Source organism: Argiope bruennichi, chromosome 1, assembly GCF_947563725.1.
Source record: "Argiope bruennichi chromosome 1, qqArgBrue1.1, whole genome shotgun sequence".
In the NCBI taxonomy this organism is placed as follows: Eukaryota; Metazoa; Arthropoda; class Arachnida; order Araneae; family Araneidae; genus Argiope; species Argiope bruennichi.
In genome coordinates this window covers 136,885,222-136,909,815 of record NC_079151.1, presented here as the reverse complement: position 1 = coordinate 136,909,815, position 24,594 = coordinate 136,885,222, and the positions used below count along the sequence as shown (strand labels likewise).

At 28.4% G+C, this 24,594-nt stretch overlaps 1 protein-coding gene across 1 annotated transcript; it reads left to right on the top strand.

Annotated features, from left to right (window-relative positions):
- The first annotated feature begins 1,286 nt into the window (after positions 1-1,286).
- LOC129965833 (nucleolar and spindle-associated protein 1-like) lies at positions 1,287-24,147 on the top strand. Its single transcript, XM_056080051.1, has 17 exons — positions 1,287-1,472; positions 3,159-3,254; positions 6,556-6,651; positions 6,988-7,321; positions 10,532-10,603; positions 11,242-11,316; positions 14,953-15,030; positions 15,127-15,195; positions 15,284-15,361; positions 16,703-16,771; positions 17,196-17,264; positions 17,440-17,502; positions 17,597-17,659; positions 19,312-19,451; positions 21,404-21,584; positions 22,217-22,433; positions 23,829-24,147. Exons 1-17 carry the CDS (start codon positions 1,380-1,382, stop codon positions 23,914-23,916), a joined length of 1,881 nt encoding a protein of 626 aa, XP_055936026.1. The 5' UTR covers positions 1,287-1,379; the 3' UTR covers positions 23,917-24,147.
- Positions 24,148-24,594: the final 447 nt, after the last annotated feature.

Below are 24,594 nucleotides of genomic sequence, written 5' to 3'. Positions count from 1 at the left end.
GTGTTTATTTTTTGATCTCCCTAGGAAATGGAAGGTTTAGAGTAGATTCGAGATGTATGCAAACACCAATTATCTTCAAATGTGAAAGCGATGGAATAACTGCAACTAAAAGATTCTGTCGTTTTTTTTTTTTTTTTTTTTTTTTTTTTTTTTTTTTTTTGCTATAATGTGAAATGAAGTAGGGCTTTTGTGTCTTTTCTTGAAAAAGGGATTGGTATTTGAGATTTAATGGCGCCAGAGCCAAATATGACTATACTGCGCCAACAAAAAAGGGATTGGTGAGAGAAAAGTGATCGATTGAAAACTCATCTAGGTGAGTCTCCGTATGAAATAAAATTGACTTATTGGACCAGTAGTAATGTATAAAATATTAGTGTTTTTATTAATCAATCGTTAAGCCCCTCCCCCTTTTTTTTTTTTGGCCATATCTCTTGAAACAGTAGAATGTTGGGGTGCAGACATTCATCGTATATCTAAGATTCTTCTAAGCTGTGATAAAAATAAAAATTGATAAAATAAACACTGCTATTGGCGCAGGAGAACTCGGTCGAAATTTATCCCTGTCTAGTTTGTGCTGTGCGACTGTATTTTCGAGATTTTTTCGAAATTAGATACTAGAGAGGAGAATAAGTTATATATAAATATTGAGTTTTCGCATGACATAAAACCTTGTGAAATCCATAATGTAAAGCTAATAGGATTTTTTTTTTTTTTTTGCAAGTTATTTTAAATATGTAGATGGTGTGTAAACAGCTCAGGTGGTCATCGAAGACGATTAGTTTATTTTTGCCTCATCGCTACGGGGGAGTGTTCCTGGGCGGAATGGGCGAAGTATGTCGGGAGAGTATTCTCCTGGCAGGGTCACTCAAGGCGTGAAGTCAGACTTCAGCCTTTGGTGCCTCTTGGACTTTGACCTCTTGAAGCCGCATTTTAAGCTCTTTTATCATGACTCGTCGATTAGGAGACAATGAGCACACTGCATTGAGGCTGTGAAACATTGTTTGAAGGCGTTCAGGCTCATGGACCTGGATTGATGTTACTGTCGTCTAGGTGGAACAAGCCACAACAGTTTATTTTTGTATCAGAGGAGTTCCAATTTGATAATCCTCTTATATATTTCGTAAATTATGAACGCACTCAAAAAATTTCTATACTATTTCTTATTTTTATTCTTCTTTTGTTGTTGAAAACTCAAAAATAAAATATGAGTGAACTTATGTGTGGCAACATGATTGTTGCTTCAGACAACCAATAGAAACACAGATGATTTCAGCTTTTATTTTTTTGTAACTGCAACCGAATTTTAATCTAACACAGCGGCGCGGGGAATTTTTGAATTTAACGTTGATTCGTGCGAGTTTAAGTTTTATTATCACAATATGGAAACACCAAAGGAAGAAAAATTGAGAAGAATGTCATATTCGGAATTAAAAAAGCATGCTAAAGAAAAAGGAATCAAACGAAATCTAAAGGTTTGTTTATGTTTTATTTCTATATGGGCAATCGTGTTTGACATTTTTAGGTGTGTTTTGATTTTAACGGAATTTGAAAGTGACATATTTTTTTTTAAATACAATGGACAACTAGTGATTACTTTTTAAGAATAAGAACATCTATCAAAAAATAACGGTTTTACACCTAAAAGGAGGGGAGATGGCTTGAATAATTTAATTCATTCTATTATTTTATCGATTTGTTTTAACACTAACAGGTCATGTTGCTTTACGGTTATGAAATGTTATCTTCAAGGTAATGTACAATATTCAAAATATCAGAACTGCTCTGTAAAAAAATATCTGTAAATAAAAATAAAGTTTTGTTCTTTTATTAAAACTTGTAATTTTCACTTTTGTAATGATTTAGTTTTCTATATTGCTTTTGGTATGTTTTATTCATGTCGTTTATAAATGCCAATATATATATATTAAATCTTTAGCTTTATTGTTCAAACAGTGATACTAAGAAAAAATTAATTAACAATTAATTTATTAATTAAAGCTTTTAATTGTCTATTTTTTTAATCAAAATTTCTGAAGATTTATTTTAATAACCGAAAGGAAACTATAATTTTAATACATGCATATGAAAATAAATTCTATCTATCTTTATATATATATTCATTCAAAATTAGGTATGTAAAATGATACATTGATAATATTGCTAAATATGGAAATTTGGATAAATAGTTGAGATTTGTTTGATAAATTTAAAAACTTTATATGCATTAACAAAATTAACTTTATTCTGTAAATCATTTATAACAGAAATATTTAGCAACAATTTTCCAAAACATAGAAAATCACTTAAATGAAACTGAAATGTAGTAACCAAAATCTTAACTCGTAACCAAAACAAATTTTAGATATTCAGCCATTTGATAAATAAAATAAACATTCTCTCTGAAAGGTGGAATGAATGTTATTCACATGATTCCATTTCAACCTCCCTTGGAAAGAAGTGTTTCATGCATAAATAAATAGTTTAATTATTTAATTTGTGTTCTATTTTCTTTATAAAAAAAAACTAATTTTTTTATGAACTTCCTACTATTTTAAAAAGTATAGTCTAATTAGATTTTCTTAGTTACCCTTTAATGAATATTTCATCTTATCTAAATAAATTTGTAGATTTGGCTAATTATATAAAAATGCCTGTTATATATATATTTATATTATAAATGTAAATTATTTATTTTAATCTTATAAATATGATAAAACATTCAAGAATTTACTAGATAGTCTAGGATATCTAATAAATTTTAGATTGAAAAAGCTTTCTTTGCTTTATTTCTTATCTCAATCATAAACTTTAAAAAAAATCAAATTAATCCTTTAATTCATTAAAAACTTTTCAAAGTGATACAGTGGTTAATTTTTTTTTTTTTTTATCTTAAAAGACTTTGGTTAGATGTGTGTTTTCTTGTAAATATTTGGGGTACTGTTTCTAAAATATGTTTATTTTGACTCATTAACACTACTCATCAGTGTATAGCTAATGTTATATTTCATTCAATTCATTTCAATTTTCTTAAATTATTTCAATTTCTTGAAAAATTAACTATGTATTGTTGGTGTCGGGAAGAAAATGATGAAAAATTTGTAATATAGAAAGTTTCAACTATAATTTTTTAAAATTTAGATACACTTTTCTTTTTATAGTCTGATGTCTTAATTTCTTTAATACTTGAAAAAGCTAAAGAAGATGAGGACAGCTTCGTAGCTTTGGAAAATGAAATTATTAATTCTTGCAAAAAAGTAAGTGCATAACTTTTTTTTGAAATAGTTAGATATATAACAAGGTACAGAGTACCATTAAAAGACCTTAAAAATTGCATATTTTTAATAATCTTTATGTATGGGTCACAAAAGTTTTAAATATTAGTGTTAATTTTTCTTTTTAAAATTTTTTTTTAAAAATATGGAAGAGGGGTAAATTTTTTCCTTGTTAGATCTATTGAATTATATAGATTTATCTCCTCTCGATTTGAGAGATATTTTGTCCATATTCATGAGAAACACTTTAAACTATACTCTGTTTCACCCTAACTTGGCAGTAGTGTATATTCTAGGCATGCCGAATCACAGTCGCTGTGAGGGGCACTGGGTTACTTTAAACTATAAAGTTACTAGAAATGCAGATCGCTGGCGGAACTTTATCTCGCAAATTTTTCGCCAAATAGTAAATATTTATTAACTTTATTATATTATCATCTTAAACCAGAGAATTAATTTTTTCCTTATTTTCATTATTTTTTTCAATATTATTGATGCATTATTTTCATAAATCATTAAAGTTATTTCATTTCGTTCCATCGTTTCTCAAAAGAAAACCCTAAATCTTTCTATATTCTGTAAAGCTTAGTTCGGTTAATGTTTTTAGAAAAGATATCTGTATCATCGTTCACATCTTTTAAAACTTTATCTATTGCTGGGATCTCATTTCTACAAATAAATGCATGGATTTTTCGTAAGATACAGGATAATGTAAAATCATCATTTTTACATCATCATGTTTACTTTTTCATAAGATGACCTGAATGTTTACCTACTGAGCCAGGTTGCTTCTTTCCAGGGGTACTTAAAGGACTGGATGCCTTTATTTCTGTTTTCATGTTGCACTTTTTGTTGATTTCACTCGTCTTAAAGATGTGCAAAGCGTATTCGGTGATAACAATTTTTCTTTTTCAGACATTTTAGAAGTGAATAGAAATGACGAATCGAATAAATATTCAACAATCAAAACTAATAACTACTAATGTGATTAATAGTATCAAAAATATCAGCTGGTAAAAAAGCGAGAATAAGAAAGTACGAAAGATGATAATGGTTGGGAACTAAATGAAGCTGAGTTGGCGGAGACGTAAAAGAAAAGCGCGCCAAATATTTGACCTTGAAGACCGGTTCTAGCGAAAGTGGAATTCATTATGTCAATCGTTTCGTTTTATTCGTTCGCTTTATTTACAAAATACTTAACAGATAAACACTTCTAACTTGAGAATAATTTTAAATACATACTGATAAAAAAAAGGATTTCTGTAATTTATGATATTATTTGATAAATTTCTGAGCATTTTAACTATTTTAAAGGCGGAATTGATGGGGAACTCTTTTCCAACGCGGAGCGTCACATTTTCTGCCTTTTACAATACTGCCAAGTTAGGGTGAAACAGAGTATAAAACTTTTTTGATTCCACCTTAGAAAAAACACTTATTTCAATGTCTTTGCCTTGAAGATGTCCCCCGGGGAGTCTTTCAAGGATAATCCTCTTTCTTTTAGCCATAATTCTATTTTATTAGTTATTGTACAAGCCTACCAATAAATTTTCTGAAAAGTTCTTGGTATTTTTTTAAAGGTCCATAAATTTTTGCATTTTTGTGTGTTGACATTTTTTTATTGTTAGCAACTGATATGCTAGTTTTTGGTTTAAGATTTGCTATGTTAGCATAAACAAAAATGAGTAAGTAAAAATGAGCTGACATTTTATAATAATAATCTTTTGCTATTCATATACACTGAATTATTTTAATTCATGACAAGATGCTGCTTTAAAGTTATGGAACTAACTGATTATGGTATTAAAAGTTGCATGTTGAAGAAATTTTATATATTTACCCTTCAGTTTTTAAGGAAATTGCAACCATAAGTTAAGGAAGATTTTGATAAAATTTTACTACATTTAAAAAGTACAGTACATAACAACTTAGGCTGTAAAAAGAAGATAAAAAAAAAGTATTGTGAAACAATCAATTAAAGCTTATGCTGTATAATTAGATTTCAAAAAATATTGTTAAACAGTCAATTTTCACATTTTTTTAAAGTATTCTGTGAAATTTCAAGATATCAGCTTTATCAATTTTTTTCATGATATTTTTTAACAAATGATAAATTTTCCAAAATATAATGTGGGAAAACAGTTTTTAAAAAAAATATATATTACAAAGATACACAGGATAAAAATGTTTTTAATTTTTTTTATTTACAGTAGGAAATGTATGCATGTATTCATATAGTTTTTATAAGTTTGGTGATTTTTTTTTAAAGTTATTATTAAAATATTTGTGGTATTTTTTAACAGCATTTTGTGATTAATTATTGTAATATTCTATGGAAAATCAGACAATTTTTGTATGAGGGACATTCTAAAAATGCAAAAATAAATTTTGTCTTTTCATTTCACAAGGAAGTTGTATTATAAATGAAGAAAACTTATTGTAACTAATGAAAAACCATTGGTTGTTGTCTATAAATTACCATCACCTTTGATACATTTGTCATACTGTGGAATCAATTTCATGAAACCATATATATATCATGACATGTCCTTTCCTTTTTTCTGGAGTAACATTTCGATAGTGACTTCAATATAGAACAAAAGAAAGTCTTTTGGGTCAGTATTGGGACTTCTTGTTAGTTGATTCAATTTCTCCCATTCTGGACGACAAATATATTCTAACTTCTGTATTGCATGTGGTTATGCATTGCCATTCAGGAATAATATCCTGTTTAATCTCCCAAGTATCTAGCTTCAAATGATAGCCAACAGTTTGCATAATATGCTAGCACATTTTTATTAATTGCTTTTATCTCATACTGATTTACACTCAAATGAACTCTGTCTCACGAATGCCTCTCTCACTCTCCTTTCGACTCAATGTTTGTGTTATTCACCTCTGTTGTAATTCTGCCTGTTGAGTTCAGGAAAGATTGAAATATGTTATGACAATATGTTATCTCAGTTTGTGACGCAGTTATCTTATTAAATAAAATTAAACTTATTTTTGGAACATCTCTTATATTAATAAAACTATATATATATATATATCCTTTAAAGTATAGCAAATAGATTTGTATTTGCAATAATTTAAAGGACATTAATCTGACATGGACGAAACAGAATTCGTTGGTATGTGGAAATATTCGAAGAATCATGAAAATATCATTGAAAATCATGATAATATTCATAATTCTCAAAAAAAAAAAAAAAAAATCTTTTAGCTCATGAAAAAAAATCACTTTAAAAAATTGATATAAATTTAATTTTGTGTTTATTTTTAGAACAAGGAAGCAAAGTTTGAGCAAGATAAGCAAAGTGAAAGTGGCACACCAAGACGTGAGACCTATACTCTTGAACGTCCTACTGGTGCTGTCACAGTAAGTAATTTTTAAGATATTAATCACTGCTTTGAAAAAAAAATTATGGTTTTCTATGATTTACAGGTATTTTTTAAATAGTTAAGAATTAAAGATGTGGTATAAAATAAAATTCTACACTTTTCTTAGCTATCTTTGTATAATAAATTATTCATCTGATTTTAAGCTAAAACAGCATTATTAGCAGAAAAGGAATTTCTAATGAGTTTGGATTATAAGAATCAGTAGTCAGAAAATATCCACTAAAAGTTATAAATTTTAAATTATCTCCCATTTTTTAAAATATTAATGATAATGTGAATGCCTTGTTAAAATTTTAAAAAAATGTATTTTCAGCCTGTTGATAATGACCTGGTTGTTTCTTCTGCATCCCCTGTGTTAAGAAAAACACCTCCTACGAACGAGACTTCTTTTAATGTTACAATGAGCCGTGGCTCTGAAAGGAAAATGAAGAAACGTAAAGTGAGCTTTGTCACTCCTCTGAGAAAGAGTACAAGACTTAGTTCGATGACTCCTCACTTTGCAAGTGTCAAGGACAGACCCAAAACTCCAATTCCATCCAGGGCATCTTCCGGGCGAAAATCATCCCTATCTGTCAAGGCAAAAATCTCTTTTGCCGAAACTCCAACTGAAGTGGAAGTTGAAAATAATAGCTCCAAAATATCTGGTGGTAAGTTTTGATTTCTTGTTGAGTGTTGTATTGTTGCTGTCATTGATTTCTGTAGTTGATAATAGAAAGACTAAGCAATGTTAAATGGCATAATATATATTTCTATGTGTCTCAGTAGTATAAAAAAATGCTTCACAGAATTGAACAATTTTGATCTTAATTATTAAATTTCATTATGCCAAATGTAGTTTCATTCAAAGCAAAGTCCACTTTTAAATTATAGTAATATCAAAAAGTTGTGGTAAGAAAACAGATGAGAAACACTAAAGTTTGGATCTAATTTAGCAGACACATACAAATTTTAATTAAAGAATGCTAGAAAAGAAATTGCTTGGATGAAAGTATGTAATACAAAGTGAGGTTTTGCATAAATTTTAATACAAAAAATATTTTATATTAAAATGATGCTATCATATAAAACAACTTATTTTGATATTGATTTTATAAAATTTAATGGTACTTTCCCATTAATCGGGCACAAATGTTGCCACTTGTGAACCAAATGCGAATTTGGTGGAATTCTACATTATTTGGCGATTTTTTTTGCTTGTGCTTGGCTTACGAAGAAGTACCAATTTAATATACTTTTTTGATGTCTCAGTATCTTTTTTATTATAATAATTTAAAATAAATATCAGTACTTGTGTGTAAGCACATACCATTGTTAAGCATTAATTATATATAACAACCTGTTAGCATGTGGTCTTTGGCAATCAGTCGGTAGCGTATGATTAATTAATCTGATCAAGTATCAAGATTTCATTACAAGCTAATGATTTTGATTTATGCTTTGAAATCTATAGTCTCCAAAATTGATAATTCTTTTTCAGTTAAACTGAGTCCTTCTGACTCTTTGGTATTATTCTTTAATATTTTAGTAGAGATATTGACTTATACTAACAGATTGCTAATATATTTTTTGAAGCGCGTGAGCTGTTTCTCTTTGTCAATATAATGGTTCAATGACAACTTTATTATGAACTTGATTCATATTTAATTGACTGGCAGGATTGATGATTTTGTATAAAGGATGGCCAAGCTGAAAGATCTAAAACAAAATAATTTTTACAAATGCTTGTTAGATAGAAGATAGTAGTATCATATTAATGTTAGTATATTTTCACGGCATTGGAATGATAGAAGAATAGGAGCCGCTGAATTCTTAATATTCTTAAAAAAAAGTTGGAATGGGTAAAAAGGGAGCTGTATAATTCAATGTTGACTAAATTCTTTTTAAAGAGAACTATTTAAAATTGCATACCCTAACAATAAAATATTTTACACTAGAAAATTTTTCTTGCCTTGGTTTTCTCACTAGAGGTTGGATGAATCTGTCCCATTGCCCCTCAAGGGACTAGAATGCTTCTCAAAGCCCTTTGTGACAGTGCTCTAATTTGTTACTTCTCATTTACGATGGGAGCATGTCTCTTGTTTCCTGGCCCATTTTGCCCAAATGCCTGGAAAGTATGTGTAAATATGATAGTAATAGAAGGATTTTTCTCAATGAACTTACCTGACAGTGTTATAGAATTTTGATAGATGTTATCACTGAAAACTTCTGAAGAAACTGGCCAATTTTACCATTGCCCAGGGTTTTTTAGTTGCCAGTGTTTGTGTTTTAGATTGTTGAGTTCTGATAAAGAAATGGGATTCAAAAACTCATTAGTGGAAGTGTAGTTCAGCAGAATGACTTGAAATACCCTTGGCTGTAAATTATCTATTACAAAGAAAAACAATATGGATTTTCTTTTGAATGCATTCTGATATGGACATATGTTATGCACAGTAGAATAAATCGCGGGAAAGACGAAGTAACTTTTCAAAAGCAGCAGGAAATGACAAACTGAAAAAGAAATTTAGTTATAAAAAAATACTAAGTAAATTTTGTTCAAAAAGAAAAGAATGAAAACAATAGCATATTGTGCAATATGTTGGAAATTTACAAAAAATAGCTTTTTAATTTTAGCTATTCCTTTTTAAATATATTCAAATTTGTAATATATAACGTTTATAAATACATGTGCACTTTTAAAGAATTAATTTTTATAAAATATAAATATTAATCTCATTGCATAAGTCATAATTTTAATAAACAAATTAATAGTTTTTTAAAGAATGTCCTTTGAAACATTATGAACTAATCTAAAATAATGATATTGTTCAATGAATAAAAACATCTGATCCAAATTTACTTGCTGTCCTGTAGTGATTGACAAACTTTTGAGGGGCAATAGCATAAATTTATCCCATCTTTTTCAGTTTCAATAATTAGTGAAGAAATTGTATTTTTGATGAATGAATTAGTTTTGAATATATTCCTTGAATCTTAATGATATATTTTACAGCAAATATTTGTTTGAAAAGCCAGTCTTTTTCGCTATAAAAAAATCATGATCTGAAAAGACATGGATTAGACATTCTAATTAATTTTAAATGATACTGATTTTTTTTTTTTTGAAAAATAAGGAAGATTCAAATATCTATTAAAATATTTTTTATAAGGAAGAAATAACTAATTTATTTTTAAAAAACAAGATAAATTTGCCCTATCATCCCTCAAAGGTATTACTGTATACGAGAATCTTATTCTGAAATATTTCTTTCTATAATAAAAATTCAAGTATTTTTCACTTTAAGGATATGTAAACCTAAAATAATTACTGAAGCAGAATATAAAAATTAAAAGGGATTTGTTACCTCTGTTAGTAATTTTAAAAAAAATTTTCAAAATATAAAAAGTTTATAGAACATGATTTTATTGCTGCTTCTTAGGGAGTTTATAAAAAGGTTTCTTTGTGAATTGAGAGCAAAAATTTAATTTCAGTATTGGAGATGTCTTACTGTGAAGCCTGCATAAAAACAGATTGAAAACTTAACCATACTAAAAAGAAAAATACAATTTTTTTTTTAATTTAATTAGAAGTGGAACTTTAATTTTTTTAAAAAGTAACTGATATGTCTGTTATAAATTATCCATAAGAGTAAGGATAATCATATGGTTTTATTTACTGCTTATTAAATTCCTCATGATAAACTATTTAAAGTCTCTCCTTTTAACTCTATTGTTTTCATTGTTTAGCTATAGTATGTTGATATTTCTTTTAAAAAAATTTATTTTATTTTGTTACAGAATGTTTTTACAATAACATTATAATTTTTTCATGATAAAACTTTGAGAAGTTCTAATTGATTTTGTAATAAATTAAATAGGAAGAAAAGGAAAGCGTGTTTCCACTCCTATGCCATCATCTAAATGCAAGAGAATGAATTTGAGTTCATCAGGTATGTATTTGTTATTGTACCCTTATATTTTATGTGGAATGAATCAAAATGAATTTTATATTATACGTCACTCTGACTGGTTGTCCTTTAACTTTTGCGGGCATTGGAAGTGTATCAAAATATAAAATGCTGTGATCTCATTATTTTCCATTTATTGCTACTTAAGTCCATCCTGCCCCCCCCCCTTCTGTCTAAATGATAGCATTAATAAAAAATTTTATATTTTTAATTAATTAAAAGCATTATGCAATGAATCCAAACTTGATTGGCAGTCAATGGCCATTTCACAATATTTATATTAATAAAAAGAGAAATGATCGAATTTATTAATAACTTGTTCAAAATACTATTTTTATATTCTAATATATAACATTTTTTTTCACTTAAAATTTAAATTTTTTTTAAAAATAGCATATTTTTTCAGTAGTATATGCAATATTATACAGTAAAAATAGGCAAATATTTGAAAGATTGTCTAAAATAATTAAATTGCAAGGAAAGGGAATGAAAAGTGTTGAATTAAATAGTACCATGCGTTTATAAGAGTTTTGGTGGAATTCATGAACGTTATTTAAATTTATAAGAAGATTTTTAATTTAAAATTTGGAAATTTTATTCAATTTTTTAAAAAAAATTAGGCCTTCAAGCACCTATTGCTACTCCTGAAGTGTCATTTTCTGAGCCATCTCAAAAGATCCCAGAAGAAATTACAGGTGAGTAATAATATTTAAATATAAGTAAAATTTGAATTTTTATAAACTACACACGCATATATGTGTGTGTGTGTGTGTTTCAAGCCTGTAAAGTTGCTTCCCTGCACGGCTAGTTCTATCACCGGAAAGACTGATTTACAGTCATCTGTATTGGATGCTGCTCGGGTTCCAAGCCAGCAATCCCAGAGCTTGGCGACAAAATAGATAATGCTGGAAACTTCGAGAATTTTAATGATCCGTCCATTAGGAACCGTGATATCCTGATTGGCCTAGAAGGTTGAAGTTGAAAGTCGGCAATCGATGAGCCTGGCTAGAATTCGTTCCGGGGAATTCCGTCGCGATACGTAGTTTGACTATATGAGACATCTTGACTATATGAGACATGAGATGTACAATCCGAAACGACAAAGAGGTCTAAGTCAAGGGCAATGAGAAGGTTCGGACGGATCTTTAGCCGTCGCCAATTTAGTAAATAATGTCATCGCTGAAAGTGCGGAAGTCGTCCAACGCCGTATAAATAGTTGTTCACATCGACCGATGGTCTTCGCCAGCTGTTGGATTGTAATGGGACTGCCAGGGCATCAGTCCTTGAATAGGAGAGATTTTACAAGCCTGTAAAGTTGCTTCCAAGCACTGTTAGTTCTATCATCGGAAAGACTGGTTTACAAACATGGATGCTGCTCGGGTGCCGAGTCATCGATCCCAGAGTTTGGTGACTTCGGCAACAAAATAGATGATGCTAGAAACTTCGAAAATTTTAACGATCCGTCCATTAGGAACCGAGATATGCCTGATTGGCCGAGAAGGTTCTCGGCCCACCTCCCGGGAACTATAAAAGGACGGCAGTTTCAGGCTGCAAGGTGTCGGAGTCATAGACAAGTAATGAGTCTTCGAGATGATAGCGAAGCATGTGTTGAGACCTGTTGTCCATTGTGGAGTAGCCAATCGTAGTAGTGATTCGGCAGTTGGATACAACTAAAGTGAAGAGATAGAGGAGTGTTTCATCCATCGGGAGAGACCATAGAGCGAAGCTCCGAGGATCCCCTCTCCTACTGAATTCTGTTTGGCCTCATTGTGTGCTATCGTCGAATACTATTTGTGGACTATTCTGTGTCATAGTGTGCTGCTGTGTGTTTGTCTCAGCTGTAAATATTTGTCTCATCTGTGCTCTCGTTTCTTCATGTAACATAAACGTCACTGTTTTTTTCTACTGAGGCCTGCTGAATGTGTTTTCACTCCATACACCCACCACACTCGAATCCGATGAAATCCGTAACAATATATATACATACAGGAGTTGAAATTTTAATAGTGGTAACACTGCTGTAAAAATGCTACGCAACAAAACCAAAGAATGTCACGTATGCCACATGTTAGCTACATACCTACCTTACCTCTCAGCAAAAAGACTCGTCCTTCCTACGTCATGTGCATGCAGAGTGATGCGAAGAACTGATCATTGTATTAGCTTGCGGTCTAAAGTGTTCTCAGGATGTTTTCAAACCAAGAACAACAAAGTTGAATAAAAATTAAATGTGCCAGAGATCATGCAGCACGACAGTGTCATCTGGGCTTTACAGAACTGTTGCAAGATATGTAAAAGCCTTCAATGAAGGGCGCAAAAATGTGGCAGACATGCATTGGCCAGGTCATCTTAGTGTCAGCGAAGCAGAAGTGCAAGCTGTTGCCGCACTAATGGACAGCGATCAATGCCACACCATTCGTAAGCTGGTCCGACAGACAGAATTTGTGCATACGACTGTGCTGCACATTCTGAGGGAATGGCTGGGCATGAGAAAAATTGTTTCACGATGTTTTTCACATCATTTGACGGAAATGCAGAAATGGCTGCAATACGATGCTACTCGAACCCACCTGGAGTGCTATGAACACGAAGGAGAGACTTTTTTACGCTGTATTATTATGCTAGATGAGATTTGAGCCAAATCGTACCACCCAAAACTGAAATGCCAATCAAACAAATGGCGTCATTACAGGTCACCACGAAGTTTGAAATTTCTTCAAAACCCCAGCAATGTGAAAGTTATACTGATTCTCGTGTATGACTGTGTTGATGCCAACTGTTCCCCCACAGCAGACCGTCAATGTGCAGTATTACTCTGACACCATCTCAGACCAGCTTTCAGAAAAAAAACGGCAACACTTTATGTAGAACGCTCTTATCATTTTGCATGACAATGCTCTTCTTCATGCAGTGCAAGTTGTGGCTGATTTGCTTGTCAGTGGGGCTGGGAAGTACTTTACCATCCACCATACTTCCCAGATCTAAGCCCTTGTGACTTTGACTTAATTCCTAAGATGAAGGAACAACTTTGTGGCATTTACTTCAAAACTGTTTCAATGATTCTTGCGGCAGTAGTCCGATCCATTGTAAATATCAACAGTACAGGTGTTTTGCGACTTCCACATCGTTGGAAACATGTTGTACACAATGCTGGCTGTACTGTAAAACAATCACCTTTGTATTCTGTGTAAATAAATAGTTGCCACTATTAAAGTTTCAACTCGCGTATGTGATTAAAAAATGAAAGGGGATGGAAAACCCTCAGTAAATTATTCAGATTATCCCTCTGTCCTCTTTATGGAAGCTTTATATCATTGTGTTATAGTTATAAAGAAAAAAGTAGGACTAGGCATTAATGAGACAATGATGAATGTTCACATAAGAACAATGTTTGAAGACCAACACTACAGAAGAGATGAATTTTGCTTTAAAAAATATTTATTGTAATATAAAGGAATTATTTCTCAAGTTATTATCACAACTATATCACAAGCCAAGAAAAATTGGCTGTAACATTGGTTAAGGAAAAATCAATACTTAATGATGATCATTTTTTTCCTTAAAAAGATTTTATTCCTCTTATGCCATGCAAATTTTACTGAATCACAGTTGTTAGCAATTTATATGCACACCATGTAAATCACTTCAAAAATAGTTATGTATCAATATTTAAAACAATCTGTAAACTTTGGTTCCTCTGGTGTATTTTTTCATTTACTACTGAAGAACACTGCAATTGCAGATGACTTAAGTACAAATTTTTTGTCATTTTTTTTGTGTCATTTTTGTCAATTTTTTTAGTAGCATTTGCTATACAAGGAATAACAATATTTGAAATTTTGTACTGCTAAGTCAAATATTCTATCTTGAAAAGCATATTGAATAAAATTTGCATTGAGCATGCCTTGCAAAGTAATTTTTACAGAGTGTTTAGTTTAAAAAGTATTATCCTTTTTAAAAATATCCTTATTTCCAAAATGTGTATATCAAGCGTGGTAGGAGGACCTCTGCCTCTTCTAACATGTTCAAGGTGGTTATTAACATCTTCTCTAATCCAGTATTATGCACATAATGTACTTGATTAATTACAATATAATCTTTAGAATTTGAATTTTTATCAGCAGTGACTTAATTTTACATTATTACTATATTTCATTACTTTTTAATGTTGAATGCTATTGTTGAAATGTAACATTTAGATTCTTTTAATTTTTATAGTTTTATGAATTTGTCATGTTATTTAGGTAATTCTTGTAAAAAAAATAATTATCAATTAAAATTTTTGTATTAAATTTCTAATTTTGGAAATTTTGTTAATTTTAACTTTGTAGATTCTGATGTGAAGAAACCTCTTAAGCCTGTTCTTGAATTATCAGCTACACCAGAAAATAAAAGAACTGCTACTCCAAGTTAGTAAAATTTATTTGTTTAAATAATTTTGAAAATTGCACACTTTATAATTTATTTGTGTATTTTTATTTATTTTACCAATTTTAATTTTGTAGAATCTGATATGAAAAAGTCTGTTTTTGAATCTTCAGCTACTTCAGGAAATAAAAGAACTGCTACTCCAAGTTAGTATATTTTGCTAATTTAAATAATGGAAAAAATTGTATATTTTTAGTTTATTCATGTATTTTTTAACCAATTTTAATTTTGTAGAATCTGATATGAAGAAACCTGTTAAGCCTGTTTTTGAATTTTCAGCTACTGCAGGAAAGAAGATAACTGCTACTCCAAGTTAGTTAATTTTGATAATCTGAACAAATAATAAGAAAATCGCCTTTTTTTTTTTTTTTTTTCCCTCGTATTTTTCCAGAAAATTGTTAAATTATTTATGTTTTGATTTAGCTTTGAAGACATTTTATGAAACCTTTGTTTTAGAATTGTAGTTAAAAGTGGTTGGCACTCCATCAGCATTAAATCTGACAAGAGCACAAAATCTTTCATTCTTACTTAAAAGGATGCATTATGTTCTTGTTGAGAGAATATATTTGTCTTTTTTTAATCCACCTTTTAGTTTTTTTCTGTTCATTTGAAGCTGGTGATGAGGAAAAATGCTTTTGTTTGATAAAATTTTCAATTTTTTAAGCAAACTAAGTTTTACATAAGGAGAGAGGCTGATTTAAAATGTAAGTATAAAGAATTTTCTTAGTTGTGAACCTTGCTTTTTTCTGAAAATAAATTTAAATCTTAATCACAAATTTTGCAATCCTGATTTTTTGCAATCATACATCTTTTGTTCTCAAAGATGTATGATTTAGAAAGAAAAAAAACCCTTATACATCTTAAATTTTTCTATCTTTGTTAAATTTGGATTATACAATGAATTATGTCTTCATTTAAAGCAATAAATTGATACATTCAAGTATATAATAGTGATTTTTTCCCCCTCTGTTTGATAATAATGTTTATGAATATTAGTTGAACTTAAATCTTTTTTTTAAAATTTGAAAGCACAAGAGTGATTTTATGTCAACTTATTTAGATTTTGAACAAAAATTTATAAGCAGTTTTTTCCCCCCAATTCAACAAAATGAAGAACTGTTAACTTTGAAAAACTTTATATATAAACTTTACTAACTTATATAAACTTTAATATTTATCATCAATTAACCAGATTTTGAAGTCAGAGTATGGTCATTCTGAATTTGTCAAATTAATTTCCTTTCAATTTATTTTTGAAGTAATTGAAAAAAAATATGAAAATGATCGTTGTTTTTTAAATATTTTATTACTTAATTTTTTAAAAAAAATATTGATCTACAAGAAGCATTTTAAATTATATTTTAACCAATTTTTTTTAATAATGAACAAAATATTTCTCTAACTTAATATACTTTGCAGTTGTCTTTCTTTCGGAAATTAACTAAAATCTGTATATTAAATTGGGTTGAGGTAAGCAAAGCATGTGTTTACTTATTTACTGCAACCAATAAGTTAATAGATCTAATTTAATTTGTATTTAAGGCTTTATATTACTGTTTTTTCCCTTTTTATTTCATTTTTGTTACTAAGCAAATATTTTAAGCAATAAATAAAGGAAACAATTTTTTAAAAATTTATTTTAATTTTTCTCAGAGTCTGATATAAAGAAGGCTGCTTCTCCTTATGTTGTGAATCCAAAAAGTATCAGAACACTTACTCCAAGTAAGTTGATTAATCAATAGTAAACAACAAATAAACTGAGCTAATTCATTTGAAGATTTTTCAATTCATATTCATTGTTGTCATTGTCTTTAGGATAATTTTAAACAGAGCAGTTTAATATTTTGCCATCTTTTCAGTAATCAGTCCCAATTTTCTTGTCCATTTGTCGGAATTGTTCAAATTCAATACCATAACTTATTATCGACATTGTTTGTTCTTACTATTTATTAAATATTCCATCTGTTTTAATACAATTTTTTTAAAAATATATGAAGGGAAACCATTTCTATTGAAAATTGATTCCGATGAATGTTTTAATATAATTTTTATTTCTAAATTTCAAAATATTATAACTGAAAGCTGGCTATAACTTTTGTTATTAAATGAATACTTATTCTCACCTTTAAAATTCAATTGTTTTAAGGACCCAACATCAAGAAAACTGCCACACCACTGTCGGCTAATCCCAAAAATATCAGAATTGTTACTCCAGGTAAGCGTTTGGTTATATTCATAAATTTTAATTAATATTTATTTTTATTTATGAAAGTGTTATTTCTATATAAAATTTACTGTCTTCGTTATTTTATTACATTTTAAATATATTATTTCAGTCATATTTATTATCATGTTCAAATAATTGAAACAATACATTTATATTTGTTAAGGACTCCGAGCTAAGAAAAATACCCCTCCCCCTTCTATAAATGCAAAAAATAAAAGGTCTCCAAGTAAGTTAATAATGTTACATTAAATAATTTCTTATGAATACAACCATTTTTAAATTAATCTGCATCCACTATATTTTAATAAATTTATTTTAAGGATCATGTGTTAAAAGTGCTACTACTCCAAGTGTGCTTTCAGCATCCAAAGTAAAATTACCAAGTAAGTATCTAACTTTTTAATGTTTTAATTTGCCTTTCTCTCTCCTCTCTCTCACTCTCTCTTTTGAGTCTGCTGAAATTGAACCTAATTTAAAGATTACATTTTTTTTTCTCTTAAATTTGCCAAAATCAGATAGATTACAATAGCTATAAAATAAATTAGATGAAATATTTTTTATTTTTTATCAAAGAAGGATAATTAAAAAGTAGACAAAAAGTTGTTTTTTTAGATGCATACTAAAGTATACTTTGAAATTGTTGGCATTATCTCAAAAGAAAAAAATAGAAAAGTTCCAAACAATTTTTTATCAGATTTGATTTTAAAATTTAGCCTAGGATGGTAGTTGGAAATTATGTAGAAGTTTGGGAATATATCTTGGCTTGTTAGGCTCTGAAAAAAAGAAAGAAAATGAAGCAATGGTTTATGTTTGGTTTAGCAACTCAAGTCAATTATCCTATAAATTGAATACTGGGTATTAGTACGTTTAAGGAATGAGTAAAAGTTTTTTTTTTTTTTTAAAGCCAATTCCTCATTTTCTCTTGTTTTATGAAATAATAAGTGAATTTTTTGGCAAACTGGTTACTTTTCAACACTGAATAATTAGATTTGATTTTGTATGGGGATATCTCTGTTATATAAATAACTATGAATAGTGGCAATATGCTTGTTTATTGTTATCTATATTCCCAGGCCATTTATTGTTTTTGCCCTCATCTTTAAGGTATTCAAATGTTTTCATTAGTTTACTTTAAACTTTGAAAAATAAGTTTTCAAAATGAAGAACCTAGACTTTTTTAGACTTAATGAGTCTTTAAAATCTTAAGAATATTTTAGCTTTGTCAATTTAAGAAAATGTACTATTAAATATTGTATAAATATTAATTATCTGTATTTAAACTGAGTCTGTGAAATAAAAAAAAAATGCAGATTTGGCTATTTAAAGATTTAGTACACTTAATCCCTAATTTATATAACATTCAAATTGCTTCTAATCGGTTTAACACATTTAGATGAACATGGAACACATTCCATTTATGTTGTGTTTAGTTTGGTTTTAACATTATCAGGCAAATTCAGTAATGGAATTACTATGAATTTTTAAATGTTACTGAATTGGGAACTTATCTTTTCTGCAGTTGTAATCAATTTATGTTAATATCTAAATTTTAAGATATCATACATAAATTTTTCATGTTTAATATGAAAGTGATAAGTAAAAATTGTAATTATTTAGGTAAATTGTGTTTACTGATTTTATTAAAGTGATTTCTGTCTTTTGGAATACCAGTCATAATTAAGCTTTGAAGATACAACAAAAGTATTACCTTTTTGGGGTGGGGAATAAATAATGTGCTTAAATTAATGAATATTTAATTTAAACTATCTGCATTTAAAAAATATATAATATTGTTTGATATGGATTGCCTAAATTTGTAGATTTTAATTTTGAAATATCTATTTAAACTGAAGTTTAAGAGCCTATTTACTGTGTATACTGAGGATTATTAGTATTTGTTCTTATTATTATAGTTTTTAAATTATTGTAAATTGCTGAATTTCTTGAATGAAATTGAATAAATGCAGAAAAGCTATTAAGAAAACTGTGGATGACAAAATTTACCTTGGTTTTATTCTTTTATTATGTTAATCAGATTTCAAAGAGCTTCATCAAAAGGAATTTGATAAAATGGAATCAATTGATGAATACCAACAGAGGAAAGCTGTCAATTCAGCTAAGAAGCTTAAGGAGCATCTTCATTATCGCCAAGCTGTCAAATCTAGTGCTTCTGAGGTATGTTTGTAATATGGTTTATGTGGATCAAAAGAATCACAAAAAGATATATTAATCTTTGGTAACTTTTAAAATTCCAAAGGAAGTTTGTAAAACTAGTGAAATTGAAAAAGTAATCCAGTGTTTTTGACAAGAATAATAAATGGGGGGGGAGGGTATTGTGTACATAAAAGTGAGATAAAATACTATTAACCTAAAAACCTTAGTTTAATTCTCATTTCTGATTTTTTTCCTATCTATTCTTTTCATTTAAAGGACAGATTCATCCTGTAATCTGAATCTCAGTTACAAATTAAAATAAAATCTCTTTATATTGGGAAGTAATAACCATAAAAAATTACCCCTGCCTTGCCTAGGTATCTGGAGAAAACTGCATAATTTTTCAGCATATATTTCAACTCTGTGTTCGACTGATAATAGATTTTATTGCAAATAATATGCACAGTTTCTCCTCAGAGAAGTAAAATTTTTTGTTGACAATATGACCATTAACTATTGTTTTTGTACCATCCAGGGCAACAAAAAACTGCTTATTATATGGCAATTTCTTGTTCTCATATTTGAGAGGTATCTTGTTGACCTTGGAAAATTTAAATCATGACTCAGTTACTCTTGCAATAGTATAGAAAATATAGAGGATTAAGTTCTGAAAATCTGAATAGCTGTTGTTACAATAGTATAAATAAGTACAGAGGGTTAAGGCATAAAGTTCTTAAATGGAATATCAACTACAATCATTGGCCAGTGTGCATCTTGACCATAGTACGAATTTTCTGTTATTGGGGCAGAATTACTTGATCCCACACTTGATATATCTGCTAGTGAAGTGAACTTATATAGAAGTTTCTTATATACATACTTGTGATGTCCATGACTGAATTTCAGAAAGTCAAAAATTTAATTACTACATTAAAATTTTTAACTGATTAATTAGGATTTAGTGAATTGGGATTTCTTTCCCATGCTAAATCAGCTGAAATATATGCATTTATTTTCTTTGCATTATCTTTCAACTCTGGTGGAATGCCAATGAGTCAAAAGATTAGTGCAAAAGGTTTTTCCTCAATTTAGAGAATGAAAGTGTGGGATAGTATCTTTTTTAATAGCTGGATTTTTTTTTTCTTTTCTTTTCTTTTACTTGTCTAGGTAGGAAAAAAAGTCATTTCTTCCTTTAGATTATTTTATATATTCCTGGAAATGAAGTGGGTTTGTGTTTAATGATTTTAGTTCATTACTTTTCTGAATGAGGTTACTTCTTATATTTGTTTATATTTCAACAATGTTATTAGTAAGTTATTTCAGTATTCTTATTGCGAATAAGAAACATTTTATAAAATGGTAGGGAATTACGTTTTACATTCCCTGTGAATTTTGAAAATTTAATAGGTTGAATAGTTGAAAGTTTGCAAAAGTAAAAGTTAAATAGTAAACATTATTAAAGAAATGAGAATATGAGTAATATCAAATCACCAAAAAATACCTTCTTTTGAGGAGAACTGAGGTCTAAAGAAATTGAGGCTAAATCATGTAATGAAAAAAAAGACTGGTTTCTTATTCTCTTTAAAGACAGAGAAAAATATCTGAAATTGTTAAAGTTGAATATGAAGTTACAGCAAGCTGAATAAGCCAAAAATTTTACAACAAAATTTAAAATGTTATGAAAAGCTATTAATAAAAAAAAATAATAATTTGGAAGAGCTTACACTACAAAATAAAAGAAATTAAAAAAAACTTAGTTTACATAATTGATACTTTGCTTATCCTATTTTAGATTTGTTTACTAATGTTCTTGGCCTTCTTTCTCACTTTAAAGGGATTGAAATGTTATTAACTTTAATTTTAGTAAAATCATAAAGTCAATTTATTTCTTGGAATTTAGTTTTTTAGCTGAAATAGCATTATTTTATGCAAATTTTCTTAGTTATTCAATGATTGCTTTACTTTCCTAATAGAAAGTTGTTTCTAAGAACAAAGGCATGAAGAAATTTGGAGGCATTCCATTTATTCCATCAATTACTTCCACTAAGGATATGAAATTGGATGCATCTTCTTTTGGAGTACGCTCTGTGGCAAGCAAAAAATACACCACTGCGTCACGCAATGAGAATGCTGCCAAGAAAAAGGAAACTCAAGGTAATTGAAATTCAGAGTTAAATTAATAATTGTTTTCTAATTTTAAAAATTAATTGAAACAATCAATTAATCTTTATATGTTCTGCATACAGGATTTATTCTGATTTAAATCTTATATATATATATATATATAAATTGTTACTACTGATGTAGCTGGAATTTTAACTGTCTTTAAAATAAATTACACATTTTACGGATAAATTGCTTTTTTTATTTATATTAAATCTACTTTTTTCATCTTTAAAAAGGATAAGGCATAATCTGTGGATTATGAAACTGTAAATCCTATATTTAATTTGTCCTAATGAATGAAATGAAATGAAACTGCAGATGATTATGTTTAAAGGTCTTTTATTTCATTTATAAATTCACGTCATAACAATGATGAGTTAATCATTAGAGAGTATTAAAAATTGATATGATTTTCAATTTCAATAAAGCTTATTGAATTTCTTTTTACTGCATTATAATTTATGTTTTTGCAATTTATATACCTTGTTATGTATAAATTTAGATCTTAACCCCATAAGCATTAAATATATTTGATAAATAGGACTTTTGTTTTAAAGTTATACCTTTTATTTAAAAATGTATTGTAAAACAATTATTTCATTTAATTTTTTATTTATCAGTTGCAAAGAAACCAGTAAAGAATGTTTCTCGGGAAAATACACCTTTAAAGAAAAGATTCAAGTTTGATTTGCAAGCAAGCTTGACAAAAAAATTGACTTATAAGCCTCACAAAGGACCCATAAAGCCTTTGGCAGAAAGCAATGCCAATAACACATCTATTATATGTCCAGCCCCCATCAAGCCTGTAACTGAAAATAAAGTTGTAGAAGCAAAGAGGTAAGTCTTTTTGAAGTGCATTTACAAAATAATCCATCTACTGTTTTTAGAAGAGAGGAAATTAATCCTGTGAACTATCATTTATTTTCAGTCAGCACTTAAGAAAAATAATTTAAATTTTTTTAGTTTGAAAAGGTGAAGAATCTTTTCATTAAAAAAAATAACTCAATAATATCTGGGAAATGTAATTTATCTTTGTTAATTTGCTGAAAAAAGTTCATGACAAGTTGTATTCATTTTTTGTTAATAAAGTAATTAATAAGGTCTTGTGAAAATTCAGACATTTATCAAATAGCTTTTTTTAAACCAGTTTTTTAGAATTAAAAGCCTTTAAATGGTATTGTATCATGCATGTGATGTGGAAGTTGTAAATGAAAACAAAAATTTAGTAGACTCTCTTACAACTAGAAAATATTTTATGCAGAAAATTTATGATAGTATGTGCCAATAATCTTTTTTCATTTGGAATAAATTTAGTATTTGGTAATAAAAAGCAAGGCATGTAAAATGTTTTCTTATTATTGACGATTTTTGTTATGTGGATTATTGTTTGTTAAAAATATTGAAAACAATTGTTGAATGATAGTTTTTGTCTTCTTATATGCAAAGTTTTATAGATAGAAAATATTAGAATAGTCAAAAAATTTGATTGCCCGATTTTGATAAATCTATATTTTAAGTTTTCCTGAGTGTCAAGAAACATTGTTTTTAGAAGTATGTTTATCTAAATAAAAATCACAGTAAGTTTAAAAGGTGAAACATTATATTGACTTAACAATCCTATTGTAGATTTTTGACGAAATCCATCTAGGAGCTGTGTATTAACATGCATATGAGTATAATAATTCAAAAACGCAATAAGCTAGTTAGAGGAATTTAAAATTTAGTTTCATTACATCTATTGTAAATGTGTATTAAATTTTAAATGAAAACCCCTTGTAGTTTAGTTTATATATTTATATGTAATGTGAACATGGCTCAAAAATGCTGCAATTGAGAAAAATGATATTTAATAGGCAGTCTTTGCATAAAAATTATGAATTCTTGTAATTCATTTATTCAACATACAGGAGAGTCAGCTCAACTTTTTGGTTTTAGAATAGTAATAAATTGGGTCTTTGTCACTAATTAGTCCAAATTTGCACACAATTTTCTTTATTATATAATTAAGATCCCATAGCTCAAAAATATATAACAAAATCAGGAGGAGAGCATATCTTGTGTGACAAAATCTCTATGTTATATTATTAAAATAACAGACCATGTGATAATGCAGAAATATACAATAGAATCAAGGAGTAAACATACCAATAATCTTAAGTATTTGTTTAATTTATGTGCTGAAAAACAATTATGATTTTTTTATAAACTGATGGAGAATGTTTATAATTTTAGAGTTGAATCCAGGAATGTGCTGCGTGGCGTTCGAGTCAACCGGAGGTTTGAACTGCAGATGCAGAAGCGAAAACTTGCTTCCTGCTAAATGTGCTCTGTGACATTTTATTCATTACTTTTGATATTTTAATCGGGCACATTTTTGTTTGACTATTTATCCTTCGCTTTTAGGGTGTTGTTATTTTAATATATCTGTATTATGTGTCAAACCCTATACTAATGATTGCTAGCTGAGTCTTATTAATATTTGTAGTTTGAATTACATTGTATATATACACACTCATATATATATTTGATATTAAATTTTTTTTAAGCACTGTTATGTTATATTTTTTCTTTCAGATTTTGTTTTCTGGATAATTTTCTTAATTGATGTATTTTGACTCATTTTAAGAAAATACTTGACTAATTAAAATTTTTAGAATATATTTTCTTTTGTTTGCAATTCATATTTTATTCTAATTTTCTTACCTATATTATTTATTACATTCACTTGAGTTTTTTAAAAAATAAATTTTATTCAATTATTTTGGCATCTTAATTTGTAATTAAAAGTTTTCATTCCGTTATTTATCTTTTAATGAAAGATGCAACATACTATTTTTATCTGAGATTTTAAAATCCTAACTTTTTTTTTTACATATGTTCACATTTGCTTTAGAAATTCATGAAATTTTCAAATTTTATATTTTCTAAAATGAAATTATTTGAAAGAAATTTTGATAATAGTGTTCATTCACTTTTTGGTTTTGTATAACTAAAAGAA

Bases quoted from the DNA above. Each gene is read 5' to 3' on its own strand.
- LOC129965833 (XM_056080051.1), top strand. From the start codon at position 1,380: ATGGAAACACCAAAGGAAGAAAAATTGAGAAGAATGTCATATTCGGAA. The intron at 16,772-17,195 runs GTAAGTTGATTA...AATTGTTTTAAG, and splicing joins TATCAGAACACTTACTCCAA to GACCCAACATCAAGAAAACT. The intron at 19,452-21,403 runs GTATGTTTGTAA...CTTTCCTAATAG, and splicing joins TCAAATCTAGTGCTTCTGAG to AAAGTTGTTTCTAAGAACAA.